We start from the raw sequence: 27,875 nt of genomic DNA on the forward strand, positions 1-27,875 counted from the left end.
TAGGCTCTGGAGGTAAGCACACTTGAGATTAAACCTCGGCTCTATGCCTTGATAGCTGTGCAATCTTGGGCCTTAGTTTTTTTCTTATGTGAGTTTGATACGATAATACTACACTCCGAGGGCTGTCGTGAGGATTAAATGTGCCAGTGCATTTAAAATGTCTAGCACAGTGACTAAGCCATAATAGTCAAGTAGTTAAATGAGTCCTAAGCCTGGCCTCTAAATTGGTCATTGGCCTAATTTCAGACCTAGGGGTCTCTTTTGTCCTTTGTCACCTCTCCTACATCTCTGGCCATTTCTTTTCACTCAACTTTTTCCTTTTTTAAGGATTCTTCTTGAATGTTTTTATATTCCACCCTCTTATTCTTCACAGTCCCCCCCCCCCCAAGCCCATCTACTGATAACGTTGCTACCTCACAGATGAGCTTGAATAAGATGTAGAAAATGCCTAGTATGTAGTACCTGCTCAAAGGTTAGTTAAACAACAAATCACCCCATGGGATTATGGTTAGATGTTGTTGTACTAGTCAGTTCTTATTGTTCCATGGCAGACACTTTAGTTTTGGATTTCTCTTTTCTCATTTTTTCACTTGCCACCGAATCACATCATTTTTCCTCTAAGCATCGAAGGTATACTCTGTTCACCTAAGACAGTAATGACTGATAAGTACTCCCGTAAAAGAAGTTAGATATTCATGAGTAATTTTTAATGTTTCAAGGAGTTTAACACACATTGACCATTGAGTAGGGACAATATTTATTCCTTAGTAAAAGCAATTTATTGAATAGTATCTTTCAAACCAAGAGGTGTGCTAGCAAGCAGTCTCCCTGGGTATACTTGTTGTGTATACATATTTAGCTACCTATTTACTTCCTACCTGTATATATTAGGTGTTTAAAAGGCAGAGGGCTACTGACTTAAGTGTTTTAGGAAATGCTGCTATTCTCTGCCCCTACCTTAAAAGTCTTACTGAAAGTCAGATTCTCTGAATTTTTTTTGTTTTCTTCTTTGCCGCGTCGTGGGACCTTAGTTCCCCAACCAGGGATTGAACCTGGGCCCATGGCAGTGAAAGTGCAGAGTCCTAACCACTAGACCGCCAGGGAATTCCCTTTCTGTGGATCTTTTAGACTGACCCTCTCTGCTGTGATGCCTTTGTGAAGTTTTGTGCCATCGTTGTGTTCACAGCAAGTGGAACATGGAGGGATTTAACAGATATTTGGACCTTGGAAGTCAGCATGGAGCATAGAATTTAGAGATGTTTAATGGCATGAGCTTCATAGGGGCCAAAGGAAACTTGGGACTGCCTTTTATCAAGTTTCCAGTGTGGGTTTTACATGGAGCCTTTTGGCTTTCTGATACATCTGTTTACATGACAGCTGTGATTCAACAAACTATTGCCTTAATGTGAGCTTCTGTTGTGTTAAAACTGATTTATAGACCATCACGTATCAGGTCAGCAACAAGGGGAATTAATTATATTGCAGTTCTAGCCCGCCTCCTCCCCAAACAAAAATCATCTTGACATTGACTGCAAAATCACCTTTTCCTCTAAAGTAAGAAGCACCTGTGTAAATCATTTTTTCTTGTCACCACTTTCTCAGAAACCTGGCTTTGAAACTGTTTTCCTTCGTTTGTCACGTAGCACAGGCTGTGGCTATGGGGAGATCAGACCATTTGAGTGAGGGTTCACCACCGAGGCTCTGTAGTTGCTTACTGTGTTTCAAAGTTGGAAACCAAAATAACCCCCCGTTCCCCCCAAGGGAAGGGGAGAATAGGAAATCGCAAAACGCTTATTGTATTGCTGGGTTCATTTGTTGCTTCTACTAGAGCTGCAAATTGTTCAGTTAAAAAACATTGTGTCTTCTAATTCTTAGGCAAACGTTGACTACCAGGAAACATTTTTGTTTTGACTTTGTTTTATAAGTGGAGACTCACTTCTAGAGCTTTTACCCGCTGCAGTTGTATACTTTGTTTATGCGGTGGAAGTCTAAAGCTGCTCCCACATTCTAGACCTTATCCATACTGACGTTGGGCTTGGTCCAGTTGCTCATGAATTCTGGGAAACAAAACACGACTCGCCTGTTTCCGTGGTGCCAGCTGGCTGGGTTATGGACCATAAACCATAACGGAGCAGTTAGTAGAATTCTTACTGGGCCTGTTTTTCCTTGCTGACCCATCTGAGAGAACTTCTTTTGAGCATCCACCCTAAGAAGCAGCCTGTGCCAAAACAATTTTCTTCTAACTTATGTAGAAGAAGATAGTTATTTTTTCAGGTAACAGTGGCTTTGTATTTTGCAGAGCCGAATGATGGCCTTCCAGAATCTAGAGTATTATTTTGAATGCCTTCCTCTAAACAAGGACAAAGCATTTTTCATGTATATCAGCACCTGCAAAAACCATAGAGGATTTTTTTAATACCCTTTTCTAATGCATCTTTTTTTTTTTAATTTTTAATTTTATTTTTGGCTGCATTGGGTGTTCATTGCTGCGTGCGGGCTTTCTCTAGTTGCAGCGAGCGGGGGCTGTGCGTGGGCTTCTCATTGCGGTGGCTTCGCTTGCTGTGGAGCATGGGCTCTAGGTGCGTGGGCTTCAGTAGTTGTGGCACACGGTTCAGTAGTTGTGACTCGCGGGCTCTAGAGCGCAGGCTCAGTAGTTGTGGTGCAGAGGCTTAGTTGCTCCACGGCACGTGGGATCTTCCAGGACCAGGGCTCGAACCCGTGTCCCCTGCGTTGGCAGGCAGATTCTTAACCACTGCACCACCAGGGAAGTCCAACCATAGAGGATTTGAAAAAGGCTTTCCGGGGCTACCCCGTCTCCATTTTGGTCTTTACCGGACCTCTATGATTTGGCTGGTTCTCCTTGCACTGTCAGAGCCGATCATTCCAGATGCCGTTATGTAATTTTCTGTCTTGGGTGCGTGTTTGTGTGGGCGGGTGGTTTTGTTTTGTTTTTAAGTGGTGTTTAATGTCAGGCTAATAATAAACTGGGTACGTAGGCCTGGTTTTGTCATAATGGCCACGTGTTTGCTTATTTGTCCCTTATTCCCCTGAGAGGCAGAGAACTCCCCCTCCCCAAGTGGTGCCAACATTTTGGAGGGGCCTCTTGTCATCACAGCTGCCTAGAAAATGCAGCATTGCAACTGGCAGCTCTGTTCTGAGGAGACAGACATGAGGAATCTTCTCCCTGGTGGCTCCCACAGCCGATTGCTTATCTTCCTGCAACCTAAATAGAGCCAATAGAAATGCATTTGCTGTTCCTGAACCGGTTCCAAAGTTTGGTGTGCTCCCTACCCACAATTCTTAGGTTCTTGTTCTTTGCGGAATGCTAGATTGTTTGACACATGTATGATTCTGGGGCCCTGAAGTTGCATTTCTTCATTCTTGGCCCCTTGAATTCTTGAAAAGAAGCCTATATTAGTTGTCTAGGCAGTTTTCCACAAAACTACATTATAGAACCACTTGGGGCTCTTAAAAATATAATGGTGCCCCATATTTTAAATCTAGGTACTGATATTTGTTGTTTTAAAAATACTGATCTTTACCCCCTAGAGATTCTGGTATTATTGGCCTGGAACGGGTATTTTGAATGGTGATTCTAATGTGCTGCCAGTATTAACAAGCACTAGGAAAGGAAGGCTAGAGGAAACAGGAGTTTCCAAAGCCAACATACTCCTCTACTCTCAGATAAGTTGTAGATGTATCAGATAAGACTGATGTATCTGAAATTAATAATGTGTACTTAGGTGACCGAGGCATAATTATTTGGCAGCCTTTAATCCAGACTAATATCCTCAAGTGATTTGCTGTTTTGTGTTGATGCTCTTCTAGGTCTAACCCCATTTATGACCCTGGCTGTTTTCCTTCACACCTTTCTATTTATAAGCAGGGCTTGTGTTCAGCTGGTGTTCACATGTATAACAAACTAGCCAGTACTATAATGTTAAATATTTGAATATTTTGAATATTGCCCTTGATTATAACACACAAAAGTTTGAGTCTGGTCTTTGAGAACCTTGCAAGACTTGTTTTCAGGGGGAGATGTCAGTCTTGTTTTTAGAGTGCGTTTGGTTGGCAGAGGAGGAATAGTCAATAACTAGAAGTATTCCTATTTTGGATTGGATAGTTTGAATTGGAACTATTTTCCATACCTTGTTCTGCATTGTTGAGCTTTGTGTTTGAGAGGGTGTGGTTGAGAATCATTGCCTGTAAAGGGATTCTTTCAGCCTGAGCTTGAGTAGACCTTGGTGACATGTGTTTTTATTGTAAATGAACTGTCCCAGGATAGATCCATAAAAAAGTAAATAGGAGTCGCTGGAGGCTGTTTTTCCCATCTGGAAACTCAGGAAAATTGGAGCATATAGGTAGGTCATACCTTGCCCACTTGTGCCCGTTCTGTGTTTTTCATCTTTAGACCATTAGACTGTTTTCACATTGCTAGATTATGTTCAGCAATAACACAGTGTTCATTGTAGATTAGAAGACAGTTCATTAGGGTCAGCACTCATTTCCCCTCCTCTCCCTATCCAGCCCTCTCCACAGTTTACCTTCCATTTTAATAGCTGAGTCATCTTTTTCTGGAAGGTATATTTTTTTATGGCAGCTCCGAGAAGGATGAGCTGAAGAATGAGTTTATTTAGAGTCTGGCAGGGGTAGTGGGACTGGAAGCAGACTGATTGTTCTAAACCTTCTCTAGAGTAAACTTGTTTCTAGGGCACAAAGTATAATAATAACGGCTTTGCAGCTCAGAACTCCCCCCAGCCCCGCCCACACATAAAAACTAAAAAGACAGGAGGTAAAATCTGGCCAGAGTGTCAGGATTCTCTTCTCCCTCATTATGTCTTTTTTTTTTTTTTTTTTTTTTTTTTTTTGCGGTACGCGGGCCTCTCACTGTTGTGGCCTTTCCCGTTGCAGAGCACAGGCTCCGGACGCGCAGGCTCAGCGGCCATGGTTCACGGGCCCAGCCGCTCCGCGGCATGTGGGATCTTCCCGGACCGGGGCACGAACCCATGTCCCCTGCAACGGCAGGCGGACTCTCAACCACTGCGCCACCAGGGAAGCCCCCTCATTATGTCTTTAGGAAGTTATTCACCTCTGATTTCTGTTCCCTGTGATTTTAGATGATAATTTACCACCCATGACATAACTTGTATGTCACCCCCTCTCATTCCCCTGTGATAACAAAATTGTTGTGATACCTATCCAACCAGTTTTTTAAAAAATCCGATAATTCATTTCTAAATTGGAACTTGTTTCTTTCTAATCAGCCTTGTAATGTATTACAGACATCACTCTCGCCATTGGCTACAGCAGTGATTTAATGCTAGGTTTTTAATGACTCCTTTGTTAACCCTGGTATTCTGGGATTTAACACCCACTGGCCGTTGACCATTGGAAATGATGAAAACTTTGATTTCATGCATATTGGATAACACTGGCCTGTTGCGGAAGCCATGAATCTTGCCGCTGCAGCGGCGCATGTGATGCAGAGGCTGCAGCTGGGTGGGCGCTCTCCCAGGCCATGTGCTGCCTCCAAAGAGGGGAGCTCATCAACTTCATCAGCCCAGGGTGCCCTCCTCCCAGGACAGCCAGGTTCGAAGCAGGAGCCTGCACGGATGGCTTCATCTACTGGACAGGTCTCTGGCCTTGTGAAGTGAGGCTCACCTTTTCAGCTGTTTCCTCAGAGATGCTTCCCTTGTACACATACCTTTAACATCTTTCCTTTGAACCTTTTTTCTTCTAGTAAAGTCCTAGAATTTTGTAGGACTGTCTAGGGTTCAAGACGAGCTAGTCCACCTCCCTCGTTTTATAAACAACATGTCTGAGTCCAGGAAGAGTGACCAAACTAGGCCGGTGTTAATGGGAGCAGCAACAAGGGTGAACACCAAAAGGTGTAGTGCTCACTGTGTACCGGCACAGTCTCAGTATCATCATTTATTTACTTATTTTCCTTACAACAGCTTCGTGAGGTAACCTTGCACAGCAAGTCCAGATCCCTGCCGCTTCTCTCCTTACCTCCTGCTGCTGTTGAAAGCAGAGGTGCCCGTGTTGGTTGCTTTCCTCACTCTTAATGGAAGCATTGTGAGTGCTCTTTGGAAGAGACGGGCTAGTTTATTTACGATGGAATCTTGTGGCCAGACTGTTAGTACCATGAATAGATGCCAGGTTCTTTTCTCCTCCCCCCCGCAAAATTACTTCTCAGGGGAAAGGATGTCACCTAATACTTGGCATCTTCACAGAGACTCTTGTATTATTACAAAGTGCTTCCTCAGTTTATTTGGAGCACATCAGTTAGCCTGCTATAACTGCATGAAGGTCACATGGCAGCATTACTAAAAAGGAGCCAGTTGGATTTTTTGGTTTTTTTTTTTTTTAACATGAGTGAAGCAATTATTACAGTGAATATGACCCCCTAATTGTGAGAGCTGAGTGTCACAGGAATTGACCTCTTAAAGGTCACTTTAAAAAGCAGTGCTCTAAGGCAGGAGAAGCAAACTTTTTCTATAAAGTACTAGATACTAGTATTTCAGCTTTGAGAGCCATGTGGTCTGTGTTGGAACTATTCAACTCTACCTTTGTAATGCTAAGGCCGCCAGACAACATGTAAACAATTGGGTGTGGCTGTGTTCCAATGCAACTTTAATTATAAAGAGAGGCAATGAGTTTGCATCCCCTGTTCTAGAAGCTGTGGAGATATGAATAGATACCTCTAGATCAAGTACTAAACCCAGCCACCTGAGTATTATGAAGATGCATCCTTGTGACTTAAGGAAAGAATTTCTGAGGGCATAGAGCATGTCTAAAAAGTTTAAGACGGATGAGAGAGAACTATCTCAAAACTGTCTCTAACGATAACGTACATTCTAGTGTTAAATACCCTCATGCAGAGCATAGTTGGAGAAAAAGAGTGGGTAGGGTTTTAATCAAAACAATACTTCTAGATTAATGTTATAAATAAATATTTGATTTCACTTATATCCAAAAAGTTATGATGAAGAAACACCCGTCCACCCCCGCCAAAAAAAATAAAAGCACACCTGGTATCACATTAAATGCAAGTACATTTTCTTGTCATGTTTTCTCTTGACCCTTACCAAGACTCAGATTATGTGGAAATGGCTGCATTTGAAAACTGTTTTCAATACAATCTCTTGTGTTTTCACTTCTTTCTAATTGAACTGTTGCTTTGCCGGTCACTGGTGACAGGACAGTTCTCTTCCTGCGTTGGGTACCCCAAGCAGCCATCCATCTACTCCTGGTTATTTGATCCTATAAGCGTGTCCTTGTTTTTCCGGATGTCCACTTCTCATTCTTTAAATGCTACCTAAGTCTCGCTATCTGGCACACTTGAACCGGGAAAACAGCCGTCTTTTACTTTCTTGATTTCCACTTAATTTCTTGATTTCTTATGTCTTTCTCCTTTCTGTCACATTCACCAGATCAGCACCGACTTAACCTTTGCCTTGTCTCAGTTGAAATTTTCAACCTGGTCTCGTCATGAAGGAAGGCACTGCCTGGCGTGAGGAGTTTTGCTGGTCTCCTGGAGACAGTTTCTCTTTCTTTTCAGATGCATCTGGAATAACAGCTGCATTCCCATTCCTGAATAAAATGGGTTAGCACAGCTTCTCATGGCAAAGCACCTGGACTCTTAGGCAAGATTGGGGGTAAAATCCAGACCAGATTCATCACCAGCAGGCGGGGAGGACCAATTTTTATGGGGTGGGGATAGGCCACGTGAATGAGGATGTGACCAAACTGGCGTTGTAAGAGCACCCCTTGTAACTGTTAAATGTAAGGGATTAGATAATCTGTCATTATGCTAATTCTCAGTAACAGATGGTAGAGAGTTCTGCCTCTCAACAGCAGTTTTCACCCTGGGGGAAATTAGCTCGCACCCAGATCAGCAGTCAGGCAGGAATTTCTTTGAGAGAGAAACGCTACTGGTGATTGCATTGGTGTGTCCCTCTGAGCACATCTGCACCTGTGCCGTTTTCCTGAATTCTCTACAGTTTACATATTCTTGGCCATACCTCTTTGCTTCTTTCCATAACATAAAGAATTTGAGGTGGTTTCTTTCCATGTTAATTTGGGAAGATCAGTATTGGAAGCAGTTTAGTAATGCTTTCAGACACATTTACCTATGTCGTATACTTCTTCAGAGAAAAGATGCCGTACAGATAGCAGAAACATTGTTCATCAGTCTTTAGAATTGAACTTCAGAGATGAGATGCCAAGCGCTCTAAGTGCCACACCTTGCCTTGATATAATACTTGAAACAAAAAAGGTTTAATTAAGCCCTTTGGCTTCATATTGCCTAAGAGTATCTTGATCCTGCTATTTTTTGGCTGTAAATGATTTCTCTTCAGTATTTTGTTAATTCATAGCTTCACCTGTCCTCTCTATGCTGATGATTATCAACTTTTTATTTCTCATTGCTTATTCCTACTCCCAACTTACCACATACCTGCTTCTCATTTCCATTTGTATGTCCTAATAATGCTGATTTTTAAAACTGGCTTTCAAACTGTGTAGCTTGAAATCAGAGTTGATCATCGCTCATACAGGATGTAGTTCCAGATGTGCTTTAAACAGGCATGGTCATTCAGGTTTAATGGGTCAGTAAGTTGGTTTTTGTTCAAGAAGGAGTACAACCATTTTGGACTGGGAAGTCTAATAGTCAGGAACCAGCCAGGGACCAGCCATCCATAGCTTTAGTTCCCACCAGGAGCTGAAATTAAGGATGTTTGATCCTGCCTTGGTGACCCTTGGGGTCTTGAGAGAAAGCAGTTCAGTGATTAGGTGATGATTTAGTTGTTTATTGTTAAAGAATTCCCTCATCAGTCCTTTCTTATGTCTCTTGTTGCTATTGCTCTGCTCCGTGCAGTCAACAACTCGGATCTATATTAACTCATTAGCCTTCTAGGGGACGAAGTGAGAGAGTGGCATGGACTTATATATACTACCAAATGGAAAATAGATAGCTGGTGGGAAGCAGCCGCATAGCACAGGGAGATCAGCTCGGTGCTTTGTGACCACCTAGAGGGGTGGGGTAGGGAGGGTGGGAGGGGATATATGTGTACGTATAGCTGATTCACTTTGTTATAAAGCAGAAACTAACACACCACTGTAAAGCAATTATACTCCAATAAAGATGTTAAAAAGAAAAAAGATGCCTTTTCTAACTGCAGGTTTTCTGCTCTCCATTTCTTCCTGCATAATGCGGCTGGATTAATTTTGCATAAGTTCTGTCTTCATGCTGTTATTTCACTATGAACAGCTATTTTAGATTTTCACAACCATCTTCAGTTAAGCCCCCTACCCCGTTCTCTTGCCCCTCACTGTCAGCAGACAATCTCATCTCCTATTTTCTGGATAAAATATGGGCTTATCAGGAAAATGCCTTTAATAGTCTCTCAGCCCCAAACTTGTCTTCCTCCTGCTTGCTTTCTTACCTCCTCCTTTCCCATCTCTGGAAGATTTCACCCTCTTTCTTTCTGAACTAATTTTTCTACCTACGCGCCCTGAATTCTGTTGCTTTTGGCCTCCTGAGGATTTTGTGCCATCAGCTCTCCCCACCCCCCTTTTAAAAACAATTTTTAAAATTTTCCCTTTAGTCTTCCCTTACCATATCTGCTTTTCCTATTCTTGTCTTCTCTTCCTGGCCAAGTTAATTAAGAGTTAAAAGCAGTTTTAATTCTGTGTCCATTTGCTCTGCGTTCTTTACCATCTGGCTTTGGCTACTCCACATCATTGAAACTGAGCCTACCTAGACCAGTGCCTCCCTCAGGGACACTGTTCAATCCTTTTATTTGATCTCTCTGCGGTATTTAAAACATCACAATCTTTTTTGGACTTCTTTTTCTTCTTTTCAGTACACCATACTTGACTGAATTTCCTTCTACGACTCTGAATACTTGTCTTCCGTCTACTTTGAGTGCTCCTTAAATATTTGTGCTTCCTAAGCTTCTATCCTTGACCCTCTTCTTCCCTCTGCTCACCCTCCCAAGTGGTCTCATGCATCCCCTGGCTTCAGTTTGCAGGTAGATGCTGCTGATTTACCTGAAATCTGTGTCTCTAGCCCAGTTCTTCCTACCAGACTCTCCACCAATATATCCAGCTTTTGACTGGATGAACATCTCCACTTAGTTACTGAAGCTCAGTATGGCTGAAACGGAGCTCATGGTCTCCCCTTGAAAAGCTGTTTCTTTACTCAAATGATCACATCTTGATTGATGGTGCCACCTTTTACTTAGCCTTTTATTCCACAAATCAAAATGTCGTCTTTATCACCTGTCTCTCCACTCCTGATTACCTACAGGTAGATCTCAGGTTCATTTCAGCCTTTTTCTCCTCACTGCCTGGTTTATGCTGTCCATCTTCCTACTGGCCTTACTGTTTCTAGTCTGGATCTCTTCTGATCCATTTTGCACACTACTGTTGCAATTTGCTTTCTGAAACGAGTCTGATTGTTCTCCTGCTTAAAGTCTTCATTAATCATCCCACAGCCTTTAGGATTAACACAAACCCATGAGCTGACCCTTGCTTACCTCTCCATGTTTATATTTAATATTCCCTGGCTCTCATCCATTTCTGTTAAAAAATAATAATAATAAATAATAAATAAAAGCAAAAACACACCATTCTTGAAGTAAGTTTGCTCTGTGTGCCTGGAACATAGATTTTTCTAGCCAGCTCCCACTCACCCTTTAGCTCTTGACTTCTTAGTGAAACTTTACCTTTGGGACCCAGCCACACCGAGACCCCAGTTCAGCATTTGTGTACGTCCTTCCTCAGGACCCTGTGCTTGCTTAATTACAAGGTTCGCAGCACCTCAAACACTAGGTCACAAATATCTTGCCTTTTAATTCCCAGTAGATAATCCAGGAAGGTGGGAGGGCGGGGTGGGGGCATGGAAGCAGACCATATAGGTTCTTGTGGGCCATTGCAAGTATTTGGCTTTGACTTTGAATGAGACGGGAGACACTGAAGAGTTTTGAGCAGAGGAGTGATGGTGAGATCTGTGGACTTTAATCTTAAAAGGATTATTCTGGCTGAGAATTATTATTCTAGTTGAGAATGGAGTTTCCAATCTTTGGTGCCTTCCTCTCTTATTGACAGTTTTTTTAAACTTTTTAAAACTTGGTTTTGAAGTGATTATAGATTCAAACAAGGGTCCATCCCATGTACCTTTTACCCTCCCCCGCGCGCCAGTGGTTATGTCTTACACAGTTATAGAACAATATCAAAGCCAGGAAATTTGACATTGGAACAGTGTGTGTGTATAGGTCTGTGCCATTTTATCATGTGTGTAGATCCATATAACCACCACCACAATCAAGACTGACAGCTCTTCAGCCATCGCAAAGACCTCTTTTGTGCTACCCCCTCCTAAGCCTTTCCCCTCCCACCATCAGTGACAAACACTAAGCTGTTTTCCGTCTGTAATTTTGAGGTCCCTCTGAGTTGCTGCATGTATCAGTAGCTTTTCCATTCTGTATATGGAAACTGGAGGTGGGCTGACTTGGTGGAAGGGAGCCTGTTTATGACTTGAGACCTGAGTTCTAGTTCAGTTCAGTCACTAAATGATATTTTATGTCTCTGGGTCTCAGATTAGCCACCTGTAAGATGAGGGAATTGGAGTAAAACACTAAGATCTTTTCAGCTCTGAACTCCATGATCATAACGAATGAAGTCTTTGTGATTTTTTTGTCCTATCATAATGAGGTCCACTTTTCTTGTTAATACTTACTCTTCAGTAATCTATAGTCTTTTGTATGTTGTTAAGCTCAGAGAGACTACTCAAACATCTCATAATTGTTTTATTGACATATTGCTGCTACTTACATTTCTCAGGTATAAACTTGATAGGCCAAAGTAGTACTTGGTGAACCATGTAAATGTCAAGATGATTCTCTGATTTTTCCCTGTTTTCAGTGATAAGATGCAGAAGTAGGATTCCAGCTCTCCATAACCTAGTGAGCCTCAGAGATAGAAGAAACATGATAAATTGCTGTTAAGTGTCGATTCTAGAATCAGTTCTTTGAACACATTTCTACTAATGAGGTCTGTCGGTTTATTGCTGTTGATAAAAGTTCTTAGCCAAAGTAGAAGGTACTAGACAGTAAAGAACCCGCTGGACTTTAGTTTCACTGGTAGAAAATATACTGTATATTTCTTATTTGTTCATCATTCCCTCCTCTTTATTATATTCCATAGCATTTGGGTAATACATTAAATCTTAAAGACATGGTGGGCATTAAAGAGTTGAAGAATCCTCTTAACTTTGCCCAGCAGCCTGGAATCCCAGCATTTACCACCATAGTGTGTGCAGAGAGGAGAGGGCACTCACAGCCCCCAGTGGAAGGACTGGAAGAAATTGTACCCGTGGCCACAGTGCTCCACCAACCACAACCAGAAATGTGTATAAACCCTAAGATCTGTTTAATAGTTACTGAAGTGTTATGTAATCTAGTTGGCCTTGAATATTATAAGCTAGTGCTATATAAAGATATGTAAGACTATTGATCAGTAAATCCTAGCTCCCTTTAAAAATTACATTAGAATGTATCAGAGCTGGAACGTATTTTGTAGAACGTTTAGATCTACGCGCTCATTTTATAGATACGGAAACTGGTGCAGGCGTAGCTCCTTAGCAAGAGTTTAAATGGCCAGAGCACTGGAGTAAGAACCCAGATCCTCTGCCCTGAATCACGGCTCTGTGCCATGAGTTCTTTATGAAACGAGCTCATAATTGCTCTCTATGGAGAGAGGAAGTGTGGGAAACATTAAATGGCTTTCACTATTGAAGAATAAATATAAATGCTGTGTGTAACTTCTGTCTTTTGTTGGATGAAGGAGAACTGGATAAACATTTATTCTTAACATTTCTGTTTTACCATATTCATCTGTTATTATTGTGTTATTCGGTCTCTTCACTCATTCTTTATAACTTAGATGAGGATTTTTTCCCTATTAAAGTGTTGATATTAGATGTGATAATTAGGCCCTCCTTTGTAGAATTAACTGCCACACCGTGAATGTCTTTTTTTAGAAAGTTGGTTATAATCACCTCTAATCCCTGTATGTGAATATAGTAGTATCTTTGTAAAAACAGATACATATTTTCTTGACTTTTAGAAATTTACCTTTCACATATTCCACACTTTAATATGTTCATAGATATTCCTAAACCAGCTGTTATTCTTCACTTGGAAAGGGGGAAGGTAATTGCCTCTTACAGCCAGTGTTTTAACATGTGACTAATTTGGCTTTCAGACACATATGTAAAGACCATATTATGCACAGAAGTACAGAATGACTATGGTGAGCTTGCGTAGCAGGAGCTCTCATAGGTCAGTGACTTGCTTCAGGAGTCAGGGTGATGGTAGGGGACTCTACAGACTGTCAGTTCATTACTCCGCCATTACTGAGGGAGAGAAGTTGAGGGAGGTGTTCACCTCACACTGCTCTTCTGTAAAATGTTAGTTTCTCAAAAGAAGGAGGAGCAGAGAAAAGGGATGAAGAAAACATGCTTATGCCTACAATCAGCATTTATACCTTGTGTTGGAACATAGAGAAGGAAAAAACGTCCTCTGAATCCCCAGAAGGCAAGCAGATTATTATAATTAAATGTTTAATGTATATTGTGGCTGGGATTATGAGTATTAGAGTGATGAAATTTATTATATGATGTGGATGGTTTATTTTTAATGTGTTGATAAATTTTTAATGTATTAAGAGTGTCTTGAATAATTCATGTGCACAATATATTTATTGCTATTTTATAGAATTTTAAAAGGACAGCAGCATAATAAAGGGAAATAGGCTGAGAATCAGAAGACTATCAGATGCCCATTGTGATGGTGTCAGTCTGTGTTTCTTTAGACAACTCATTTAACAATTTTCAGGGTTTCTCTCTGGGTCTGTCTTCATCTATATATGGAGGGTTTTGGATTAGTGTATCTCTCCGGACTCTTTTTGCTCAAATTCTATGATTCAGTCAGTTATTACTTTGTTTGCATCCAACCACCCACAGAACCTCCTGGGATCTCTGAGAGTGCAATCAATCAGCTAGCCAATAAATACTTATTAAGTGCCCACTAAGTGTGTGGCTCTTTTTGGACCAATAGGGAATACGATCTGGCTAGGAAGACAAGATACGTACACAAGGGAAGATAATAATCTGCAGCAGTAAAAGATAAGTGCCAAACAAATGGCCCAGCCAGAGGAATTGAGGTGGGTGACTGCCATGCTTGACTGGTTAGACTAAAGCAGGAGGTTGAAAGGCATTTAACAGAATAAGGTTAGAGAAGTATATGAGCGCTCCCTAGTAGAATGCCTCTTTAATAGTCTGTTACCTGTAGTTTATGGCACTGTAGTCAAAAGAGAACTGGATTTGAAATTTTATTTATTTATTTATTTTTGCCAACAAAGCAAAAGACGTTGTTGGGAAGGGGTGCCTGGGTACAGAGCTGCAGGGTAAGGGAACCCAGGAGGACTGCTCTGCCACGTGGCTTGCAGTCTCAGGGTTTATGGTATTGGGGTTAATTTCGAGGTTGTCTCTGGCCAATCATCTTGCTTTGCCCATATTTGGTCTGACTCAGGGTACTCCCTGGTAGCGCACACATCTTTCAGCCAAGATGGATTCCAGCATGAGGGTTTCTGGGAGGTTAGCAGGACATATCCTCTCCTGCCTCCTCCTTTCTACCCCTCCTGGTTAGTTTTCCATGACAGCACTGCATCCTTCATCGGGATCTCTTGTTACGAGACAATTCAGGCAAGTGGTTATCATTGGGCCTGGCCAAGGCAGGCAGTTTTGGTCAGCGGTTCCCTAACAGTGTCAGCATTATGTGATATAACAGATTGATTCTAAATTAAGGTTTTTTAACCTTGGGTTTGAAATTTTTAAAAATCTGGCTTCTAATTGAGACTCTACCACTTACTAACAGGATTACTTGTAGCAAGCCTAGAACTGGTTACTTTTTTTTTTTTTAAGAAATATATGCATACTAACTCTGTATTACTACAGAAGGATTGGGTTAATGTGTGTTAAAAAGCCTGTCCTATAGTAGACACCCAGTAGATGTTCATTAAATCTGGAATCATTATCGGAAAATTTCAAACAAGGTTTCTGTGACTGTGGTAGACTGGAGAATGATGATTAAGAGGATTCAACTCACAGTGCTCAGGATTGGTCAGCTTTGCTAGGAGGCCAGGTAGGGGGAGGCTGCAGTCCAGGTGAGAAGTAGTGGGGGCCGCAGCTGAGTTAGAGAGAAAGAACATTACAAAACAGTCGTGGGAGCAGCATTGGTGACTTGAATTCAAAGTTTGGACAGCCAGTTTTATCTGGGAATGAGCAGAGATGTCAGGCCTAGGTGACTGGGAATATGATGGTCCCACAATTAGAGATGTTAGGAGAATGAGCTGATTTGGTGGATTTCAGAAAAGCTTAATCTGGGGAAGTGAGCTTTATTTTTGAAATGCTGAGTTTTACTTGGTGATGAGTCATGCAAATTCACATGTCCTGCAAATAGTTTGAAATGTAAATGCATGGCATATTTAGCAATGAGTGGACCAGTTTGGATTGGAAGTGCATATTTGTTAGACAGCCTACTTCAAGCTAAATACAGTATTTAATTATCTTAATTGTTTTTGAGGGATCTAGTTGTCTCCTGGGAAACAAAGATGGTTGTCCAATAGAGGGAGTGTCACTTTGGGTGTATATCCCATGTTCTGTCCTGTAGTAGAGGGAGATTCAAGTTAGTCCATGAAGTTTCTGTCTATGAAACAGACATTTTTTTCTTGCCTTATTTTGAGAGTTGGAGATTAGGGTGAATATTTGAAGTGGCATTGTTTTATTGTTGCTTACATTTAATATGCCCCTCATACCTCAACCAAGGTTCATCACTGGCCTAACCTCCTCTGATATTTTGCTGACTTGGAAGTACGGCGATACTCAGAGAGGAGCTGGCATAATAAGAGTATAATACCACGTTTTCCTTGTCTTATAAAGCCATAACCAGGATATTGCCAAATAAATGGAGTTGTCATATAAGAGGTGGCAATAAGATTACAGTACTGCAGAAATCCTGGGGGCAGAATAAAATTTGGTACTTAGTAAGCATAACTATTTAGTGTTATGCTTCTTCCCCTTCCTTTTTAAAATTGTTTTGACCCATATTTTCAACTATTCTCTTCCCCAGACAGAATTAGGGAATGAATTAGGTGTTCAATTCTACTGCTTCCAAGTATATTTCTGTCTTATTTTCTGTCAGTTTTTTCGGGAGAATCAGGGTAGGTGTGCTCTCGTGTAGGGCTTGAGTGGGGATAGGGTAATGGGGGTGATTGGGCTGAGACACATCTTGAAGCAGAGAAATAGCTGTTCTTGACAGGTCGAGTGAGAAGTCACATCTCTTCATCACCCAGTTTTTTACACCCTGCTCCCTAGATAGCTTTGCTTTTGTTTCTTTTCTTCCCAAACTGAAGAGTGCTCTTGGTGTTTAGTGGGTTGTGGCCTCTGAAGCTGGTGAGGCTTTTGTCTACGCTCAGGGGTAAGCCTACTATTAATACTGAGGCTTGGATGGATGTTTGTGTTGGGGATTCAAGGATTTCTCTTACTACAAAGCAGTAATTTTTTTGTGGAATGATTTTTTTTTCTTTCCCCTTTCTCTCCCCTCTCCCCTCCCTCGTTCCTCCTTTCTTTCCCTGCAAGTCTTGTTTATGGGTCTCCTTTGGTTTCATTTTAACCTTGCATCCTTTTGGATTCTTCCAGCTGGACTTAGTCCGTATCAGTCTGCATTGGTTTCTTTCCATCCCCTCCCCATGAGGGAGAATGAGTAGGATTTATGAAAGTATAAAGACAGAGTCCTTGTTCTGAAGAGTTCTTGATTTTCATAATCTCAAATCCAGTCTCTAGAGAATGCTCTCATTGGTAGAACAGTTGTGTTTAGAACCTGTATATATTCTGAATGCTCATTAAATATGAGCTGCTTATTGGAGACTGTTTTGTTTGAAAGGGTGCCTTTTTGCTTGATTAGCTTTAAGGCTGTTCAGATCAGTCCATTCCATACTTGCCTGTTCTTGAGTCCGGCTTTCTGGGGTCATGCTTCTTTGTGGGTCATGCCGTGTTTCATGTTCCATGTAACCACAGCTGGGTTGGTGGGTTGACAAAAGCAGTCACCTTTGGCTCTGTGTCTGGAGTGAGTATGTCCTCTGCCCTAAGACTCTTAATCACTGCTTTTTCTCCCTCATTTCACTGTAGTTTCTAAAGCCTGGGTAGGGACATGGAGGCTTTTGAATCTTCTTTGTTGTTTTTGATCTGTGTTATGAGTTCCAGGAACGTCTCTAGCCACCGTTCGGATCCTCTGGTGACTATCCTGGTAACAGGACTTGTTAAACAGAATATGGAGCCATTAAGAGTAAAAAGATCCCAAAAAATCTATTTCGGTTATTTTTAGAATTAACATTAGTTCAAGGGGTGAGTGAAAAAATAGGGAAGATGGTGGGAGAGAGATTTGGGAAGTCTGTAAAGCATGTCGTGCCACCTCAGATGTTTCTAATTATTGATGCTTCTAAAACAGAATCTCCTGTCTACATATGCTGCTTGGTTATGTGGGAAGTGCCTCCTGGATGTATTTTAAGAAAAAAAAATAGGGAAACTCATTGTTCCAGATTCTTGGGAATTCAATCTAAGATTGGAGGATAGAAGACACTGGGTGGGAGAGGCAAAGTGCAACCCTTGGAGACGCTGTCATACTAGCTTGTGGCAGCTCCCTGTTGCTCTGCTGGGCTTTTTCCTAGTTTGAGGCCTGGGGAAAAAACAGTAGTCAGTAAAGATACTTGTTCACTGCCCATTGTCGTAGATCTCTCTCATCTAGAATTCTGCTCTCACGCTTTACAGTCTTACTTTGTCAGCCTATAAAAGCCAAGTCTATATCAAGCTTGAAATTGCCAGGTTCTTGCCTGGTGTGGGTATTAGAGGTCTGTGTGTGAACTTGTAGAGAAGATCGGAGCGGGACCTGGCCTTGGGGCCTGGTAGCCATTAATCATTTTCCCCACTTCTTTGCCCTCTTAGACTGAGAGCCCATGTTTTCTGTGTATATGCGTAAAGGTGGCCCTGATATTCTGAAGAAGATAGCTGTCCAGTCCTCCTCGCTTTCTGCCTCATTACCGAATCTTGTGGTGGTCTCTCCCTCCTTCCTTGTCTCTAACTTATTTGCAAAGAAAGACATCAGCCCCCCATAGGTTCCCTGTGGTTCAGCCCCACAGAAGCACATTCCTATATAGCCGAGACATGAGATGAGCCATCTGATATGTTAGAAATTAATATGGGAACCCTGTCAGCCAGAGCTCTCCATCTCAGCACTTTTGAGGAAGCCTGTCCTTGTCTTGAAGGTCCAGCCAATGTGGAAACAAAGCAGAGGCAGTTTCCCAGCATAAGATACTGGAATCTTTGAGGGTCATGGGTGACAGGCCCTGGCTACATGCCTGATGTCTTGTTGGATCATGTTCGCACAGTGAATAGCCATGGGGTACATTCTGTGCTCAGCTTATGGAATTTGACCCACGGGGCCTTGAAGTTATTGTAGAGAAGTCTTGAGGAATGCGTGTATGTGTGTGCATGTATGCACACACGTGAGATAGGTACCTCTGCTAGAGGTGATGTGACCGTTATAATTGAGCTGTCAACTATCTTCCAACCATTTCCTTTAGCCTTGACTCAAATATATTGTAAAGGCATTTCTTTATGGGCTTACTTTATTCTGAATATGTGTCCACGTGTTTGTTTGCCTTAAGGAAATACTCTGCTTTGTAATCTCCATGGACATCTACTTCAGTGACTGGCAAAATGTTGATGGTGTTTAAGTGGAAAATGTTTAGTTCAAATAGCTAGAGATCTATGAGCCAAAGCCATTGAGAGTTATCTGTTATCCTTACTCAGATGGAGAATGAAGTGTATGTGTGTGTGTGCACGCACACGCCTGTGTGTGTTCCAGTGTTATGCCTTATGTCCACTCTTGAAATATTCTTATCCATTTACCCCAGGTTCTCTTGATAAGTAGCGTATACCCTTTAAATTAGCTCTACTGTTAGGACCGAACTGTGGAAGTCAAAGAATGTGTGAGACACTGTATGTGTGTATGTAGAGAAGATTATTCATGTAAGGAAAATAATTAAGGATAATGGAAGGCAGGCTTCCCACTGTCAAAAGGGATGTATAAATATGGAAAGGAAGAAAACTACACGAGCCCTATAGTGTTGGAATGGGGTTTTAGTACCTTTGTGAGCTCATGGTGAGCTCAGGTTCTCCAAAAAGCTGATGCCAAGACAGGATTAAATGGACAAGAGGTTAATTGGGGAAAATTGAGGGAAAATGGGAAGGGAGCTGGAGGAGGCTGTGAATGCCTAACCTCTGTGGAAAAGGGAGGGATGGAAGGTTGAATTAGAAAAACCTAAGCTGGGGCTGTGGGCAGTTGTAAGAGTTTCAGCAAAGGTGATAGGAGTCCTCAAAGCCAAAGCTGCCTGTCAGAGGAGTCCCAGGTCTCTCAGCAATAAGCCTGCCTTAGTATTTCCACTGCACCCAGTCATTGGCTAGAAGCAGCTGGTGGGAAGCGTAGCCTTGGCAGAAAGAGAGGAATAGGTTTCAGAGCATAGCAGCTGGGCTGTCAGTCAATTATGCTTCCTGCAGTCAGAGATCCGAGAGGCACATTTTCATGACTGCCACACATGGTTTTCAATAGTTATAGATATAGAAATAAATGTATGGAGATAAAAATGTAAATGTGGACTACTTGGATAAATGGCTAATTTCAGAGCTGCAGAAAACAGTGGAAGATGAGCCTGGAACGCATTGTGCCCGAAAGCAAGGAAGTGCTCAGAGAATGACAGGACACAGGAGCCAGCTTGACTTGGCTCTCACTGGCCAAATTGGGAAAAATTTCAGCATCAGAATAAAAAATGATGGTAGTGGATTATATGACCCTTTAAATAAAATATTTCATGGCAGTATACCTATACAAATCAATAAATGAATAACTTGGGAGTTTGATGAAAATTACATAGCTCAAAGTGTCTCTTTTCAGTATCTATTATAAAAAGGAAGAAAGTAACTTTATAGTGGAGAAGCCTGGTAGACACTACCCGAATCAAGTGATCAAAATGAACATTATCTGTAAATTACACATCATTTCAAAGGAGGCCATGGGAACAACACAGCATCACTTCTGTGACATTTCCTGCCGAAGATTCATAACTTGCCTCTGATCATAGAGACATCAGGCCAAAATTACTGGCCTATACTCTTGAAAAGTTTCAGGGTCGTGGTAGACTAATCGTGGTAGACCGTTCCAGGCAGAGGAGACAGGACAACAAAACGCAACACCTGATTCTGAGCTAGATCTGGTTTCCCCTAAGTTCTCTATTGGAACAGTTGGCAACATTTGAGTAGGGTTGTGGGTTAGATGGCAGTACTGTGTCCATACTGATATCCTGGCTCAAGTCATTATTTTCTGATTATGTCGGAAAATGTCCTGGTTTGTAGGAAATACACACTAAAGGTTTTGGGGATGGTGGTATAACAGGTCATTTACTCTCAAACGAATCAAAGGTTGGCATGTTCTTTGTTACTGTATGTGCAATTTTTCTGCAAGATTGTTTTAAAACTACTCCCTCCCCTCCTCTCCCACACTTTTAAGTAATCTAGGTAATTTTAGTCAGTTATCTGATCTATCCATGTATTGATTATTACTTCTAATCTTGGGTTTGGGGCGTAGGGATGGGGAAGGCAGGCAAAGGTATGATCAGATCATTATAGCCTACTGTGACTAAAATCTACTTTAATCCTATTCTCATATATGGGCACAGAACACCTTTTCTCCAGGTTGGCAGAGTATAGTACCCCATGGTTTCAAAGGTATCTTATGAGAAAGTATGAGCTTTTTGCAACCTGCTTGCTATGGAAATGAGTGGGAGGGGAGGATGTCAACTACATGGAGATCTTTTGAGAAAGCTTGCAAAGACCCACATTGCTTGTGTTTTTATCAGGAACATCTGACCTTGACTAGTGGAAACGGTTCACTTCTCATATAACCTAAAATTCTCCTTGAGTTTGAAGAAGCATTTGAATCCCAGCACTAATTCTCTTTGTGTTTCTAGCTGATACAGAGAGAGATGATTTCCTGTTAGACCTCCACTCTAAGGCTGTTAGGTCGGTCCCTTTTTGTCTGCTGATTGTGAATTATCCATTCAAACCAGACATGTATAATTAGAGTAGAATTACCGATACACTCAAGAAAGCAGAACTTATAAATTTGTCTAAAGCAGCATAATGTCATGGCACATAATTTAATGTTCTCTTTTCTTACTGGGCAACTAATCAATACACTGGTGTTGAGTTCCGAGCCATCTTTGGCCGGGGGAGATCTCCTGACCTTTCATTAGTGGCCAAAAGAAATGAATGAGAGAGTCAAGTACATGTATCTAGGCTAATTCCATTTTAGTTGTCTCCCTTTCATTCTCCCTCTCTTTTTTAAATTTATCTATTTTATTTTTGGCTGCATTGGGTCTTTGTTGCTGCACGTGGACTTTCTCTAGTTGCAGCGAGCGGGGGCTTCTCTTGCTGTGGAGCACGGACTCTAGGCGCGCGGCCTTAAGTAGTTGTGGCACGTGGGCCTCAGTAGTTGTGGCTTGCGGGCTCTAGAGTGTAGGCTCAGTAGTTGTGGCACATGGGCTCAGTTGCTCCACTGCATGTGGGATCTTCCCGGACCAGGGCTTGAATCCATGTCCCCTGCATTGACAGGAGGATTCTTAACCACTGTGCCGCCAGGGAAGCCCCCTTCCATTCTCTTTAAATACAAGTGTTACATTATGGAGAGGAGAATAACAAAAGCTGGGAAGGCATGTAGAAAGCTTTTGTCCTTAATTCTGTGCTGGGCAAGCTTGGCTAATAAATGCTTAGGATAAGAAATAATGTTCCAGTGCTGTATTTCCAAAACGATCAGATGTTTTTCTCATACTTGGGTACAGAGCAAGAAAGACACAGCCCTTGCCCTCTCAGACTTCGTAATTTCAAATTGGAAGATAGATGATGAATTGATTGTAATATGCTGTGATGTCACAGGGGAGCACGCACCAAGAAGAAAATACATGTGTGATTCTCACATGCCTGGCTCGTAGGAAGGGCCCCATAGTGATGTCTGTCATTGTTTCCTGTGTTTTTACTCTCCATGCTGCTGACTACTAGCATCAAACCATTCTTCCAGGAGAAGTCTGTATTTAGGGAAAAGAAGCTAAGGGAATATGGCTCACACTGAAGCTTTGGAGAGAAGGGAGGGAAGGTGGTGGACAGGTTGTGGATTTTAGAATCTGAGGCCCTAACTGGTTTGTAGACATTTGCTAGCAGGATCCGGAGGGCAAGAACCCTGCAGGAGAGGGAAGGGTTGTGCCCTTGGTTCTCTGCTGGCCACATAGGCACTCAGTTCAATACTGTAAATTGATTGGAGCAGAATTAACCAGGGTGGATCATTAAACATTTGTGCTAGTTTGCTTAGTATCCTCTAGCTTTTCATATAGAAGCTTATTTGTGTGAATTCTCCCTCTTCTGCCCTGTCATTCCAGCTTTCTCCTCCAGACCCCACGTGTTGACTGTAAAATGTCAATGCACTGTTATTCCAAATGCACTAGTACCAAACGTGTCTTTGTTCTTCTGGCATTTCCAATCACTAAGCCGTCTCAACCTGTCACAGGTGGGCTCGTGCCCATCTTCTCTCTGGCCTCTTGGTGGGCGGAGCCTCTCTCCTGCCCTTTCAGGCCTTTGGTGACACCCTTAGTTAAATTCTCCGCATACAGCATCATCTACAGCTGCTGATTTGGGGCTGCTGGCATTCTCCACACTGCCAAACCCAGCTCTGTGATAATGACAACGTTTGCCAGCACGCTTATGCGGTGACTCAGGAGACAGGGTGGCCAGCAAAGCAGCCTCTTTGTGGGAGTGGATTTTGAGAAGTGCTAATTCCGTGGCAGTTTGGAGATATTAATATCGTGCTGGCAGTAGATAAGCAGGCAGCAGAGGGGCACATAATGAGAAGAGAATCAGCCACAGCATCTTTTCCTCCTTTGTCTACCCGCACATATCCCCCCTCCCCTTTTTTAAAGTAAATCCCTGGGTTTTGATGAAGAGAACCCTTAAGTGGCTTAAACATGCCTATAGTTTGCTTAGCCCGGCTCACTGCATCCCCGAAGTCTGAGAGTAAGAACCACTAGATTTAACTGCATTCCCCAGCGACACTAAATCGTAGCATATGGTACAGTAGCCTATTGCTTACCGTCCCTCCTCCCTAAAGGGCAGCTCACCAGATGGTCTGAGTGGGGCCTTTGGTGTAATTACGACAGACACAAAGAAAGACATAACCGCCGCTCTCCCCCAGTGATATTATGCCTCTTGCTTTGCAGTACTTGGCTACAGGTAACTTTTGAAAATTTGTTTTCGCAGTTTCATTTCTGTCCATCAAAGGTCCCTTTCCACGTTGGGGGGGAGGGGAACCATGCAGATACGCTTCGTTAGTTGTCTGAGCGCCATTTCCAGTGTCCTCTTCTGAGTAGATGGAAGCCACGCACAGTGGCCCCGCTTTCTTATGCTAGTGAAGAAAAGATTCAGCACGTTGGAGAAATTTTTTTGAAGCAGGATTCTAATCTGAATATCCTGTGGTCCTAAAAGGACTGTTGGGAGTATTGCTCCAAAGCTGGTCATCACAGGGTTTATACTTTTTACTTTGTTTCCCTGACTCATGCAATTTTTTTAAAAGATCTTTCATTCTACCCCAGTGCCTCCCCCCTCCCTCCCCCCACCAATTCCTTCCTAGCCTCACCTCCTCCGAGCCCCCTTTGGGTTGAGGGGAGAGCCTGCGTTGGAAGTTCTGATGAGGAGAGACGCACTTTGAGTGTTACATGAAACCAGTGTTCCCAACATTGCCAAACTGGAACATGGTATTTTCTAGTTCCCATATAGGCTAGAAAGGAGATTTTGAGAAATTTAGGTCATGCTTTTATGTGCTTTGTTTTTTCTCATCTGCGTGCCTGATATTTTAGAGCAGACTTTTCTTGAGGGTAGTGGCTTGTTTATAACGTTCTGTAAATAGCCCTGTGTAATGTGGGCTTTTTACAGATATTTTCTGCCAGGTTTTATGTATGGATTGATATAGCATCTGACTGTACTAACCAGAAAAATGCTGAGCCAGGGGACTTGGTTATTTCTCCTTTTTATTTGGATTTCTAGCTTAGCAACTCATTGGTCTTGAAATCCTTGGCTTCCCCCTTCCTCTGCCAGGATGCGTTAAGACCTCCAGGTGCTAACTTATTATTGCTGTTGACTGAGCCCCACATGCACCTCAAGTGCTCACTGACCTATCTTTTCTGTTGCAGAAACATTGCTGAGGCCCTTGTCAGCAAAGGTCTGGCCACGGTGATCAGATACCGGCAGGATGACGACCAGCGGTCCTCTCACTATGATGAACTGCTCGCCGCCGAGGCCAGGTGAGATGCATAATTTAAATTAAAGTGAACGCCTTGGGTCCCAGGGCCCCACTTTTTTCTTTCCCACTGTCCTGCCCATCCCTGACCAGAATGCGACAGAAAACAACATGCTGAGAAAGCTTGTGTTCTTTTATTATTCCAGCTTTTCCCCATCAAAAGAAAAGGGACCTCACTTCAAACTCACAATCTAACCTTGGTTAAACACTCTTGGGCCTCTATATTTTTAAATCTGCAAAATTTAGGCATATATTAGATATGATCTTCTAGTAGATGCCGTAAAATGAACGACAGATGAGAAACTTATACGTGGAATATTTTTATCTCCACCATCCTTTCCTTCCCTGGGACAAACAGTGGAGCCCTGCTTACTGTGCAGGACGTTTGCCTCGGGTTCTTCCCTGCAGAGGCCTCTGCTCCCCGGCCCCTCCCATTTGTCACCTCTAGACCTTTTGTCATGTACAAAGGAAATGAAAACATTTATTAGGAAATGAGTTTGCGTTTCACACTTCTGACAGCTGGCAGGAGAGCATTTGTGAGAAGCCCTGTGACATTTTCCTTTTGTCCTTCATCCCCATGGCTGGTTGCCCCAAGGACATGCGTACTGCTCAGCAGTATTTCTTACCAGGAGTTCCTCAGGGCTCTTTCTCATGGGGCCTTGTGTCACTGGGCGGTGCTGGGAACAAAGCGATTCCTCCAGCCTTCCCGGGAAACAGAGCCGGAACTCGGTGATGATCGCTGTTCTGACTCGGAGAGCTTATCAGACTGCTGGGCTCAACCAAAATGTATCCATTGTTTCAAAGTGATTGCAGGCGCTTGCCTCACGCAGATGTTTTTCTGTGACCTAGGACTTAGTTTGTTCTAGAAGTTTGGTAATTGCCAGCTTATGCTCCACAGTTAGAGGAGGAATGAGTTTGAGCACATGCTGTCTATACTTTAGACTTCGTCACTGAGATCACTTCTCTTGCTCTTTGGCCCAGAACATTGCCCTAATACATGATGTTTACCTCTAACATCATGTCACATCCTGATGGATAGGGCATCTGTAGAATGTCACACAGAAAGCAGTCTGACAGGTTGCTGTGGCTTTTTGGATTCTTTCCTGTGGGCTTTTCCCAGTAGGACCTGCCTAGGACCTAAGTCTTCAGCACAAAGTTCAGTATCTTTGGTTGCCTGAGGCTCATTCATGTCTAGTATAAAATAATATGATGTATAGTCCATAACTGGTGTTTCTCTTCAATCCTCTCTCACTTCCTTATTCTTCTCTCCCAGCGAACTAAGCCAACTGGGCTGAAAGAACCCATAGTGGGAAATGTGTCTTCACATCTCTGACTACTATTTGATGATCTTGCTATTCTAGGAAATGGGCAATGATTAGACTGTTCTTTAGGTGGGATTTGGGGGGTGGGGGTGGGGAGGTTCATTCTGGGCATGCTCAGTCTGACCTGGTGGCAACTTGGAGAAGCGGTTATGTATTCCCAGTGTAGCAAAAGCACTTAGCAATACAGTGGGACCTAGAGTCCCATTTTCTGCCCTGGGTTCACTCTGCCGCTGGTGAATATTTGACTCTGACAGGCAGGTAAGCATGAAAATAATTTACCTAGCTGCTGTGGAAAGTGAGGCCACAACAGGCTCTCTTATTATGCTGTTGTGCTACAATGTTTAACGAGGAGGCAGAGATAGGTGACATTTTTTAGGTTTTAAAAAGAAAACAGCCTTTTTAGTCTGGTACTCATTTCGAGCTGATAGAATGTAACAAGACACTTGCCTGTTAAAGCAGTGAGCTGCCTAGAGATAATTGTGCCAAGCCACTGCTTTCAGACGGATGGTGGAAAAACTGGCTCCGGAGTCATTGCACTGCTGCAGGTAGAGTAAACGGAGAGAAATTAAGCACTTCCCCTGGCCAGTGAGTCATTGCAGCATTGCCATGGGGCAGTACACATCTTAGAAAGCTTTAGGAGAAGTGGCCCACATGACCTGCGAATGAGTCCTCCTTGGGAGCGGTGCTGTCCACAAGCCCGATGCCAGCCGCAACAAGAAAGACCAGAACACTTGCCAGATAGGAATGGTGGCCTTATAGCAATTGAAGACTATTTTCAGTGCAGAATGCACCCCCATTTTTGGGAAAATGATAGTCGACCTCACCGCAAGAGCACCTCTTCTCTGACACTGCTTTATTTTAGGTCGCCTTCGGTTTGAAGCACTCTGGCCCTTATGAGATATTCCCTGTGTTTTTTTTTTTTTTTTTAATTATTTATGTATGTATGTATATATGTATGGCTGCGTTGGGTTTTCGTTGCTGCGCACAGGCTTTCTCTAGTTGCGGCAAGCAGTGGCTTCTCTTGCTGCGGAGCACGGACTCTAGGTGCGCGGGCTTCAGTAGTTGTGGCACATGGACTCAGTAGTTGTGGCTTGCGGGCTCTAGAGCACAGGCTCAGTAGTTGTGGCACACGGGCTTAGTTGCTCCGCGGCATGTGGGATCTTCCCAGATCAGGGATCGAACCCGTGTGTCCCCTGCATTGGCAGGGGGATTCTTAACCACTGCGCCACCAGGGAAGCGCTCCCTGTGCTTTTACATGCTGCTTCTGCCCCTTATCCTACCTGTCCAGTGAATGTGATCTGAGTTTAGGGTTGTTTTCCTCTAGATAGATGAGTTATATTTTTTTCCAGTCGGCCTTGTAATTATTATGCCCCTGTCCATGCGGTCCCTCTATCTCCCAGCTGAGTGTCCTCTGCAGATCTCATTAGCGAGTTGTTTACTCCTTTCCTTGGCCCTGAATAGAACCCCTAAACAAGAATGGCTTTGCTGTTGACCCCAAGTCTTTCACCGCTTGGACTGTCACTTAACTGTCTTTTGTTTATCATCCTTCAGCCACTTTTTAAACTCCAGTGATTGTGTACTGAACCAAGCCAATTTGAATTAATTTCCCAAGTAAAATTTCTTTAGGTACTGATTCTAATGCTTTAGCAAAGGCCAAATTAGTAACATCTGCTGTGTTCATGGCAGGTCACTCATCCTGGAAGTCTTTTGGTCAGTAATAAGTGGGTGAACGTAACATGGCAAGGCCAGCATTCTCTTGAGTCCCTGCCCACAGGGATGGTGGTTCCAAGAGACTTCTTTGTCCCTGTCCCCTGGATCCCTGTTGTTCTCTCTGGTTACCACTAGTGATCTCGGCACTGGTGCCCAGTGCTCTGCCATTGACTTTACTTTCCAGAGCACTGCTTGGCCATTAATCCTTTAAGAGAACGTTGTAAGCTTTGGGGGAAGGGCAGCCTGTTAACTCTGTCTTTGCGGGTCAGCCAGCTGCCTGCTCGGGAGTTGATGAGCTTTCTCAGGGCTCTGCAGCTGCTGC

The 27,875-nt window shown here is 42.9% G+C and overlaps 1 protein-coding gene across 2 annotated transcripts in view; it reads left to right on the plus strand.

Moving 5' to 3' along the window:
- The window catches only part of SND1 (staphylococcal nuclease and tudor domain containing 1), a 417,911-nt gene that overhangs the window by 207,614 nt on the left and 182,422 nt on the right, over nt 1-27,875 (plus strand). For both annotated transcript variants that reach the window (XM_073809898.1, XM_033863201.2), the window contains exon 13: nt 24,415-24,525. In XM_073809898.1, the coding sequence (XP_073665999.1) occupies nt 24,415-24,525 (111 nt within the window). The remainder of the gene's footprint in view (nt 1-24,414; nt 24,526-27,875) is intronic.

Source organism: Tursiops truncatus, chromosome 9, assembly GCF_011762595.2.
Source record: "Tursiops truncatus isolate mTurTru1 chromosome 9, mTurTru1.mat.Y, whole genome shotgun sequence".
Classification (NCBI taxonomy): domain Eukaryota; kingdom Metazoa; phylum Chordata; class Mammalia; order Artiodactyla; family Delphinidae; genus Tursiops; species Tursiops truncatus.